Here is an 11,757-nt window from a genome sequence, read left to right as displayed (position 1 = left end):
TGACGTTTTCAAAATCATATCCAGTTGCTTGAGTAACTGTTTTTTGGCGTATCGTATTACCTGGATGTCTAACCTTCATCGACGTATTTTTACATCAATTTAATTCTATACAATCTGTACTTAGTATAGGACTGCAAGATAAATGTATGGAAAACATGTCAAACATTACTTGTATGTGACTCCAAACCAGGTCAGTCTGTATAGTTGTAGGCTGGAGGCACTCTGATGATAAGTTTGTCAGCAGTAGCATCCCTTTCTCCTGGTGAATGTTGAAGTCCTCACAAACATGTATGCTGGCTGATGTTGGCTGTGATCTGGTCGTGTCAGATGGCGTAGTGTTAGAGCATTCGACTATGAAGTGGGAAGACCCGGGTTCGATCCCGAGTTGTACCCGGGACATGTCTGGACATGCCCTCTGACGTTGTGCCCTTGGGAAAGGCACTTTACACAACTTTCCTCACTCCACCCAGGTGTGAATGGGTACTTTGGTTGGGGAAAGTCGTATTCAGGTCACCTTGTGGCGCCGAATGGCAGCCACACAGACCCTTGCGAAAGTTCCACAAAAAAAATGTGTTATCATGTGTATTATTTGATTGTTGTGATTTTGATTATCATGTGATACCTTGCATCAATTCAGCCTGGTACTGTTTGGACAATAAAATCCATTTATTGTATCTGGTCATGTTGCTGCAGGGATACAGAGCTGGAGCTGCGGACCAGGCTGCGTGAGGAGGGTCTGACTGCTGCAGGACGGTACGGCTGGCTGGAGGACGGACACGGCCGCAGACAGGGGAAGAAAGTGCCAACAGACACACAGGAGAGGCAGTGTGAGAAATGTGACTACCCTTGCTATCTCTCCATGGTAGGTTTGTCAAAATGGGGTATTATTGGTATAACAGTTGATGGGTTAATTCACTAATATACAAGTTTACCACATTCCATACCAGGACAATATCCACTACAGCTTACATATACACCTACAACCACTCAAGGGGCTGGAATAAGTGCCTGTCAGACACACCCAAAACAATGCCTCCATATTTCAATGAGGTACTAGTAACAAGATTATTGGTGTATGATAACAAAATCTTGACTTTAGATTGGTAAATACTGAAAAAAATTAATGGGAACAATACATATTTGTTATTTCATTTGTTGTCCTATAGTCTCTAACCTAAGATTTCCCACTGATTGTAGTTGTAGGTAGATCTAAACTGATAATCTAAATGTTGTTCTTACAGGTTGTGGAGGAACAGGAGAATGAAGTGTACTGTCTACAACATGCACTGGATTACATTAAAGACAAGAAGTCCTGTCGGGGCCTGAAGTTTATGTACAGATATGATGAGGTGAGTAAAGGGTTCATGTTTCTGACAATGCAAACAGGAGTTCCACCATATCCTACCTTCAGTTCACCAAATGGAAATGATTTAAAACATTGCAGCTGTCTGGCTGAAATAATTTTCACTTACAGGCCTCGAAATTAACTTTTCGTCCCAGCACTGTCCAAAAAATAAATTTCGATTGTCTCGAAGTGAGGATGAAGTGTATGACGTCAACTCGAAGTCAACTTTGTCTTGCTTATGTACACTCCCAGGCACACTATAATTGCAGAGTAGACAAGAAATTCGGGGGGACTTTTCCGGATCCAAAAGCCGGGACGTGTGCCTGATGAAAGAAGGGCTGACATTCTGATGTTGATTTTTTTTCTATTGTCCCAAATATGTCCCAAAGTGTCTTTCTAGTTGTCGCAGCCTAAATCTTAGTGGCCAGTGGCCATTGGACTGCCTTTAATTTCGAGCCCTGACTTACACACACAGATCCACAGATAACTTGAAGTATTACAAATGTACTACATAGTGTCGAAATAACTCAATAACTAAACATCGGAGTGTGGATGATTTGGCCATCGATATACAACATGTCATTTGTCCCTAATCATCAGTCTTAATAAAGCTGGTAGGGGTTATTTTGATATCGAGTGGTGTGGCAAGGTGCAGGGGTCATATTGAGTTTCTTTTTCTTTAATGTTATCATATAATTTGATTTGATTCAGGAACAAATTCAGGACCTGGTGAATAGAATAGAGCTGGTTGTGACCTGCCCTCCAGATGGCCAACGTGTGAAGACTAAAGCAGCCTCCAAGACTCCTGCTGCCACTGCTGCTCATTCTCAACATTGATGTAAAACCCTCCTGGGAGAACCTTACTTGTACCACAAGTCTCTCTGGCTTTAGTCTGTTCCAGCACATTTAATTTGTTGGTTCTTGGATTCGCCTCTTTGTTTTTTCTGATTTGAAAAAAAAAAAAGATTCTAGCTCAATCATCTCAAAAATGCTCATCTTTTGCGCCCAACAGTTGAGGAAAGTCCTTTTCTTCCTACTTGTTACAGTTTTTCCATCTATTCATGCAGCAGTGGTTTGATTGTTCAAAATTCATTGCTTTTTAAATAGGAGCCATGAAGTCAACACAAAAGACTTTTTTAAAATATTAACCCAGCCTTTTGTGTTGACTTCATGGCTCCTATAGTAGAAATTGGGGCTGTAATAGGATGCCCAGACCTGTTTTTATTTTTTATTTTTTGGCCCTGTTGCTTCATATTTGTTTCTGAAAAAATCTGAGAACCAACAAATTAAATTGGTGTGGCCTAAACATAGTTGTATCCAGTGACAGGAATCTGACAGCATCCCTTGACATTTAGATGTATGTAGTTCATGTGGAATGCAGCAATGTGTTTTTCACATCTTTCACATTAAAGATGTGTTACCTACATGTACATGACTTGTACATCTGCTAAGACATTAAAAAAGGACACATAGTTGCCAATATTAATGCAAATTTCCACAAGGTTGTTGACTTTATTTGGATCCACAATTAGCGTACAATCTGTAGCTATCCTTCCTGTTGAATGTTGTCACATTATTGTTTGTGTTAGTTAATTATTGGAAAACATTTCAGGACCAAACGATTATGTAGAATTCTTGACTTCTAGAGGTACTCCTTAGAAATTATGGGTTGTCTTGAATTTGAGAAAAGTGGCAATATTTGTACTCAATGTACTATAATGTAGAAAAATGTATTTTGGTACATGCATTTCTGAAAGTTACTTATAGTTGTCTTAATATTACAGTATGTATGTTAATCACATTCTTCACTCTGGTATGTGTATAATGGATGTATCCAGTCAATGATTTACACATTCATGTATTTTCCAAAATTACTAAAAGGAGTATGATATCTTTATCATATGACATTGTTTGCTATGTTGTATTTAGGCATAATTTGCTTTTTGTGTTTCAGAAAAGGAATTCGCATCATACAATTGATTATCTAATTTGCAAACATGATGTGCATTTTGTAAATGTTAAATGATAATTTCATATAGAAACTTGTTGTTTCATGATACTTTAAGAAACATTTTGTAGCATTAGATTGTTTTATTTATTATATATATATAGATAGATATAACAAACAAGCTTTGTATTTTTTTTTTACTTTTGTATGGGTGCCAATAGTATGATTGATAAAGGTAGCAGTTTGTTGGCAAGGCTACAGTACAGTTTAGAGGACACTTGATGGCTTATGTTGCTGTATAATTAAACTATAACAACGAGGCTTTTTTTTTTAATTCAGAACATGAATATCAGAGAAAGAAATACTACAGATATATTTGGATTACACTAGCCTTAGAAGAAGACAAAGTGTATCATATACAAAATGGTGCTACGCCAAGCACAGTATACAGTTATTCTTATCTTGAAAAGTTCATCTGTGTTGGTAGAAATCATTATGAAGCAAGTTTAAACTGTAATTTCCAACACAACAAAAATGGACTCACCCAAGTTTTCGACTGTACAACTCCAGTCTTTGTCAAGGAATGAGCAATCCACCGCTTCCGTGACGTCACGCAGATAACACACACGTGACTCCGTGAGAAGTGGATCATGGGTTGCAGAAAGTCTGTGGCGCCCCCCGTCTCTGTTGAGGGATGGTTGTAATGCCCTGATGTAGATGGCCTCTTTAATCCCACTGTGTGACGTCACGAAAGCGGTGGATTGTTCATTCCTTGACAAAGACTGGAGTTGTACAGTCGAAAACTTGGGTGAGTCCATTTTTGTTGTGTTGGAAATTACAGTTTAAACTTGCTTCATAATACAGTTATTCTGATATACCTTTTCTAGAACATAATGTCTACTATCTTCTAGCTTAATTCATGTAATGTTAATGCACTAACACGACTCTTGCTCTTTCTTGTTGCTGTGTTATGGTTCTAGTTTTGTTCTATTTTGGTCCAAAAGCCTTTATGCAGGCTCTAAAATAAGGAAGTGCCAATCAACAGTACTACATGTATCTGCTACATACACAACATGTCAAACCTTCTCTTTTTTTTTTCCTTTTCCAGGTATGTCCTAATTTTTGCATGGTTGCCAAAGTCGGTTCCAGGCATCTATATGTTTTTAGGCCACACCAATTTAATTAGTTGTTTCTCCGATTTGCCCTGTCCATTTTTTTCTGATTTGCAACAAGAAAAATTTTGTTCTAAATCAACTGCAAAATGCTCAATGGAAGACATATTTTGGCCCCAACGGTTGGAGAAAGTCCTTTTCGTCCAAGTTATTATTATTTTTCAATGTAACAAGTGCAATTTTTTTCATTAAAAGTTCAAAATCTATTGTTTTAATTATAAACCAGCCTGGTATGTTCACTTCATGGCTCATATTGTAACATTTCCGGCTATCATGGGGTGCCTTGGCCTGTTTTTTTTCTCCCTGTCTCTTCAAATTTTTTTCTGAAAAAATCCAAGAAACAACAAATTATATTGGTGTGGCCTAACAGGTCATTTATCAATAGCTGTTTTGCCTTTCTGGATGATGATGCACAAACAACCCATAAACTGGAACTATGCCCAGGCTGCAATGTGGAAAAAGCTTCAGAAATGTTTTCAATTTTACTTTTCACTGAACATACATGATTGTATAGCATGTATGTATGCAGCATACAATGTAGTTCAACCCCTCAGGGTGTTTGTATATGTATGTTACCGCAAAAGCCATGCTGGTTGGCTCAACATGGAAAAGTCAGAAAATAGATGTGAAATTCAATGGCTACATATAATTTACCTGGCAACTTCAAGTGTTCTCCACCCAGCATGTTGAAAAATAAGTCCACATTTCTACTTCCACCAGATGAGTGGCACACTAGTCCAGAGTATCAACATGTACATTTATGAAAGTCCATCTGTGTTGGTAGTTACATGTTTAGAGTTAAAACTTTTGGTCCAACACAAAAAAAAGTTCTCTCACCTAGAGCTTCGACCAGTCACCTTTGACCCAGTGTTGACGTCACACTTCAAAGAAGCCACGTGACAAGCTTCACTGGGTGAGTCTACTGAGGAAGACCAGAGTGGCTGGTCGAAAGCTCTAGGTGTGAGAACTTTTTTGTGTTGGACCAAAAGTTTAAACTCTAAACATACATGTACATTTGTACACAGGACAGTCACAACAGAGCTTCACCTCTGACAATGGGTTTGCGCATTTATGATTTACATCAAGGCACTCAAGATAATCATGATGTTGCAGTACACTTGTTTAGACTTTGTATTATTAGGCACCCTGTATGCTGTTTACTAAAGTTGATTGAATGAAAGATGTGCAAGTAAGTGTTAAGCCAATTCCTGTTATGTTCATGTTAGATATTTTAGGTAATACAATGTAACTCTCCTTTCTGAACTGTTTGTTACAGATTTCTGTTACACTAAGTACATGTACCTATGCAAAATGTGGATGATAAGTTTGCCCACCTTGTTTGGACAAAATATGTTATTAATAAATGGGTTATTTACCTTTGTCAAGAAGATCATGTTTTTGGTAGTGTTCGTGTTCATGACCATTGACTAACCACCACTAGAGGTATCAGGACAGCCAATCATACGACATGAAACAAGTTTAAACTAATTTCCAACACAACAAATTAGACTCACCCAAAATTGATATGTGTGTGGGCGACCATACATTGAATAAACATTCTACTCTATAGGATAATTTGCACATTCTATTCACAAAATTGTGACGACAATCGGTTATAGGAATGAAATGAAATAAGTGATTTCTTTTTAAAGAATTCACGAAATCTTGCCATTACTTTAGACTTCCTCGTGGCGTTAAGCCCCCCCCCCCATACGTTGACGACAAAATACATGGTTTGGCCTATAACAATACACTTGAGCATGCCTGCATTAATTTCTTTCTTTTCTTTATTTAGCCACAAAGTTACATGGACATGTCACCACTATGGCAGTTTGCAATGCGCCGCTAGGCCTACAAGCAATTCAAATGATATATGGATATATATATTTACTTCAAATACAATCTGGAGTGAAAAGAGACTACAAATCAATGTTGGTCCCTCATGTACTCAATACCTGTAACTGTATAATTATTTAGGTACAGCAAAAAAAAAAACAGTTACTCAAGCAACTGGATTAATGCTTATGGCAATGGTGAAAAAAGTATTTAAAGTATTATCCACTACCTTTTGTTACTTACACTTTTTGGCGTATCTTACAAAATGTACAAGACGTCGGTCTGCCCACTGCTACACTTTGTTGACATACATTGTATTACACAACGTAATTTTCCGCTAGAAATAACGATAGAATAGCAATAAAAGATAACACAGTCGACACATGGATAAACCACAAAGTTATTTTACGAATCACATGTCCACTTGCCTCTGGTGCTGTTATTTTTCAAGGGGCAACATCGCAACACATTAGCGGACGCCCCAGGAGGTGGCAAATTGCTATTGTCTTGTCGGCGCGCAAAACAAACATGAAATCCGACCCTATCACATTAACGCAAACGGTAACGCGAAAATCTAACCAAATACTGACGAAAATCTAACCAAATACTAACGAAAATCTAACTCGTTAGTAACGGGGTACCCGGTTAACTATAACGCGAACGGTACTGTATTACCTGGATGTCTAACCTTCACTGACTTTTTTAGGTACAGGTCTGGACCTGAACATCTGGAGCACCATTTTGTGCACTAAGATTGGTAAATTTCATCTCAAAGACAACAATTTTGACAATGTACGCGTTACAATGAAAGAATGAGGCTTCCCGCGTCCAGCCCGTGCGGGCTTACATGTATACGACACCATTTGATAGTACAATGTGTATGGTACATAAACAAAAGGGAATCAGTCGTGCAGAGATAACAAAATCAATCATAAAGTGAACACAAATTAAGGCTTCAAGGAAGCACCATGTGGCGTGGGAAGATAGTTACAGTGTAGGCAAATGGGCCAGTCAGCACCAACTCTCCACATGGTCCCATAGCGACAGCCCACGGGTATGAAATGCTCGCGATGGTGCGGACAAACTCGCCCTGGCTTGTGAACATGTCTACCCGGTGGTTCAAATAGTTCGCCACAATGATGTGACCAGAGGTGTCCAGACAAATACCTTTAGGAGAGTTCAGTTGCCCCTCCCCCCTTCCATAGGTGCCGAATTCAAATATCTTTACTCCGGAGGGATTGTACTTCTGGATGGTTTTAGACCCATCCGTCAGCAGGATATTTCCCTCCTTGTCCGATGTGACTCCCCCGATCCCGTATACCGGACGCACTTCTGAACTCCAAAGGCGAGATCCGTTTGGATCAAACATCATAATGGTTGTTTGGTCTCCCACGATAACTTTATTGTTGCGCACGTCCATCGCGATGACGGGATAGCGGCTCTTGAGGCTTACGTCAAACTTTTTGATGGGCTGTCCGTTCTTACTGTACTGTACGACATGTCCTTCACCGTATTGCCATGTCCCCAGTACCCACAGATAGCCAGGCCCCACGTCGCTAGCAACACCATAAGGGCGCATTCTCTTACTTTCACCCGGCACGACGGTTGAAAAGAGCCGCAGAAAGGTCCCATTTATACTGAAGACCTGGACTCGTTTGTGGTCGCTGGCATCAGTCACAAATATCTCATTGTCAGCAGACACGGCAACTCCGTTGTATGTTCCCCTCCCACCAAACGTTATCTTCTTTTGCTTTACGTCACAACCTTTTGCCATGAGTGATAAAAAAGAATATTTCAAACTAAAATTTAAACCATTTACATTTACACACGCCACGCACGCGCACACACTCACGCAAACACACACACACACACACACACACACACACACACACACACACACACATACACACACACACATGGGCCCTGATGCATATAGCTACTTTTACTCACCATAAGAAATAATCTTGTTAATTGTCCAATACAATATCCTAGCATTGCCTCAAGGCATTGTCTCCAGAGAAGCAAAGTCTTTAAGACATTGTCTAATGACACAGAGGGACCAAGTTTAACACATTGTGTGTCTAATGGCACAGAGGGACCAAGGTTAACACATTGTCTCTGGAATATTTGTGTTTTTAGACTCACCTTTGTGATGTGGGGTGTTGGAGACTGTCGGGAGCTTGAGGATAGATCCAGCAGTAGCAACAGCAGCAGCAGTAGTAGCAGCAGTAGTAGTAGTAGTGGTGGTAGTAGTACTAGCAGTAGTAGTAGTAGTAGTAGTAACAGCAGCAGTGGTAGTATTTGTAGTTGTATCCGTGGCCGCTGTCTGCTGTTAATAGAGGATTACATTGTAATTGCAGGCTATCGCAATTGGTTCTTGGAGATCATGATAAATTTTCTGAACCCTGTCTGAATTTGATAGCTACAGGCCGATGTCAACGTATTATGCACCAAATTGTATTGGAATAAGTACAATAAGGAATAATTGTCTACTTCAAAAGTATCCTGGAATTGGTACCCCACCGACTAAGCAACAATACGAAAAGGTTAAGCTTTGTGTGTATAAAGCATCTGTTTGTTGTTTTGTGACTTTTTGGCGACGCCTCAGTTTTTTCCACAGGCATGGAATGTCTACATTCCTGGGTTCGTTCACTATACACTCAGGGGAGGGGAGGAGTTATTTACTGAACTGCGCTATACCTGTATAGACCTAACAGGTTACAAGGTACATGTACAAAATGTATACTGCCAATGATGCCAATTACCCGTATAAAGTATACGGGTAATGTAAAGGGATGGTTATCTCAGGAAATGATTAACTAATCGACAAGGCTATAATAAGACAGAAGCGTACCTGTGGCGGCCTGGCGCTTAAAAATAAGCTGAGAAAGACTCCTGCGACGATGAACAACCCAAGAACGACAGCCGCTTCTACTGCAAAGATCACTCGGCGACGCGTACAGCCTGAAATATTATCATGTTGGTAGTAATCACAGTGAAATGTTGGAACTTTATTCCAACAACAATTAGTACATACAGATCAAGTTTTCAACTGTCGCCTTCATCGGGATAATTACTGGCTAATCACGTGAAATATTGCAGATAACAGCAGATCTATTGAAAATACATGTAACGATTTGTATTTTAGGGCGTGTGTCCACAAGGGAAAATGACTCAGCATGCGTGTAATACAGAAAAGAGACATTGCCAATGACAATGAAATATGCCAAGATTTCTCTCCAGCAAGACGTTTATGAAGTTGATAAAGTTCGTACCGTGCGCCGCAGGATGCTGGACGTTTGGCACGTACATCAGATTCGGATTGCGTGCGTGTAGGACATCATTGGCGTCATTGATGTTGTTGAAAGCCGCCGCTGGTTGACTCTGGGAGGACAGGCTTGCTTGAGTGTCTTCTGAACCGTTGTTAGTCGCTGGCCTGGAGAAGGCTTGCTGATGTGTATCAGCTGATGTCTGGGTGCAGGGATTGTTTTCACTTTTATTTGACTTGAAGGTGGGCCCAGGGCTGCTTTGCAGGTACATCGGGTTGGAGTTAACGTCGTTTCTGGAGTGCGTCGGATAAGGGTTCGAAGCGTTATGTGTGTACATCGGGTTTGGATTCCTGGCGGGTCCAGGGCTGGCGATAGGCTCCATGGTGCTTTGCAGGTACATCGGATTCGGGTTAATGCCGCTTTCTGAGTACGTCGGTTGAGGGTTCATGTTTTGTGTGTACATCGGGTTTGGACTACTGGCGGACCCAGGACCAGGGCTGGCGATTAGCTCCGTGGTGCTTTGCAGGTACATCGGATTCGGGTTAACGTCGCTTTCGGCGTCCATCGGTTGAGGGTTCTATGTTTTGTGTGTACATCGGGTTCGGATCCCTGGCTTGTGTGTGCTTGTTGCTGTCATTTGCCTTGAAAGCTGAAGCTTCAGTGTCATTATTGAATGAGCCACGTCTTGCCAGGTGGATGTCGTCATCGTTGCTGTTGTCGGGCGCCGTTTTAGCTGCCTTTAGTTGTTTTTCGTCTCTACCGCAGCTTTCGTTATGCGAATAGTCTGTTCTTTGCATATGTATGCAATGGCGTATGTATGAAACTCATCGCCAGTGCCGATATCGATTGTCTGACTGTTCTCAGCAGCAGCATCGCTTGTGTCGGACAGATTTTCATCGTCATTGTCTTTATTTCCCTCACATCGACCAGAGATGTGGTGACTGGCACCTTCAGCAGCTTGCCTGAACGTGGATGGCACAGTTCCTGTGTCTGGTTTTGCCATACCTTCGCAGAAGAACTCGTTTCTGACGACGATTGCTTTTGGTACGGTGTTGGATGGCATATTTTCAGCCATGGCTCCGAGATCTCTTCCTTTGTTTAATTTTACATAGTAATAAGACGAAAACAAAGTGATCATGCATTCAAATTGTAAAACTTACTTCAACAGCGCCACATAACATAAATATGAATAATTACGAACATGATAACAATGCTGCATTCTGCCTTGATGTTCTACGTTGAAATGCAGCGATGGTAATGATCATGTTTAGTCTTTGCTTATTACTATAATTTGATTATCAGAACACAGCACATTTTAACAATTCTTATCCTCAATCATGTGTCGCTATGTGCACTGTAAACACCACTGCAAAAAAGACAGACAAAAACAAAACATCTTTATGTAGATGAAGCAACCCACGAGTCGTCTTCTGATACCAGACAATTCATGTCAGTGCTGAGATCATGAATTTGAACTACGTGTTGTCCTGACTGGGGTTGTTTTTTTTTTTACATTTTTGCTTTTACTTGAAGTTGTTTAGCGGTTCCTCATATAGTGATATATTACATGTTTCTTGGCTAACTTGATGTCATAAATGTTCAGTTATTCCTTTATGGTTGAAATATAGGATTGTCTAAACAGTAACTCATTATCAGTACGTATACGTGAGGCACGTGTTGTTCCAGCTGAGGTTGTAGCTGACATGTTGGTTTTCGTGACCCGAAGTTGTTTTTAGCGGTTCCCCCCATATACGCTTTAGCCTGGGTACCATCCCCAGTAGTATATTCGCAAACTCTATAACTGGTTATAGAGTTTGCGAATATACTACTGGGGATGGTACCCAGGCTATATACGCTTACCTATATGTAACATGATTGGCTAACTTAAGGTTTATCTTCATAGATTTCAATTCTTTCTTTGTGAGGAGAATATAGATAAGCCTCAACAGTTACATTACCATGTTTAGTAGTGTCGTGTTTAAATTACAACACACTGTTAGTTCATAACAGCTGGAGTCATAATGAAAATTACATATTACATTCTATTACCAAACCTATCAACACATTAACATTGCCTACACCTTGGAGTGCTACTGTAAGGTGATATGGAGAAGAAAGATTAAGAAATTCTGTACTTACAGTAGGGCTTCTGCGAGCGATTTGTCTTCAGAGAGAACCGACCACAAT

At 40.3% G+C, this 11,757-nt stretch overlaps 2 protein-coding genes across 4 annotated transcripts in view; one reads left to right on the top strand and one right to left on the bottom strand.

Moving 5' to 3' along the window:
• Positions 1-2,297, top strand: part of LOC109471298 (protein Jumonji-like) — a 37,452-nt gene extending 35,155 nt beyond the window's left edge. For all 3 annotated transcript variants that reach the window (XM_019770594.1, XM_019770593.1, XM_019770592.1), the window contains 3 exons: positions 694-862; positions 1,242-1,349; positions 2,057-2,297. In XM_019770594.1, coding sequence (XP_019626153.1) covers positions 694-862; positions 1,242-1,349; positions 2,057-2,182 — 403 coding nt within the window. In that variant the 3' untranslated portion in view covers positions 2,183-2,297. The remainder of the gene's footprint in view (positions 1-693; positions 863-1,241; positions 1,350-2,056) is intronic.
• A 4,959-nt stretch (positions 2,298-7,256) lies between these two features.
• LOC109471290 (E3 ubiquitin-protein ligase TRIM71-like) lies at positions 7,257-10,135 on the bottom strand. The gene is made up of 2 exons (XM_019770578.1): positions 9,577-10,135; positions 7,257-8,065 (listed from the first exon to the last, which is right to left on the bottom strand). The coding sequence occupies exons 1-2, from the start codon at positions 10,133-10,135 to the stop codon at positions 7,257-7,259; spliced, it is 1,368 nt and encodes a 455-aa protein (XP_019626137.1).
• Positions 10,136-11,757: the final 1,622 nt, after the last annotated feature.

The sequence above is a fragment of the Branchiostoma belcheri genome, unplaced genomic scaffold (assembly GCF_001625305.1).
Source record: "Branchiostoma belcheri isolate BF01 breed outbred unplaced genomic scaffold, Haploidv18h27 scaffold246, whole genome shotgun sequence".
Classification (NCBI taxonomy): domain Eukaryota; kingdom Metazoa; phylum Chordata; class Leptocardii; order Amphioxiformes; family Branchiostomatidae; genus Branchiostoma; species Branchiostoma belcheri.
This window is presented reverse-complemented; position numbering and strand designations above follow the sequence as displayed.

What these genes read in the sequence shown, in the direction of transcription:
- LOC109471290 (XM_019770578.1), bottom strand. Translation starts at nt 10,135, where the DNA reads ATGGACGCCGAAAGCGACGTTAACCCGAATCCGATGTACCTGCAAAGC. An exon ending in CCAGCATCCTGCGGCGCACG is followed by an intron (nt 8,066 to 9,576) that starts GTACGAACTTTA and finishes TCATGGCAAAAG; the next exon opens with GTTGTGACGTAAAGCAAAAG.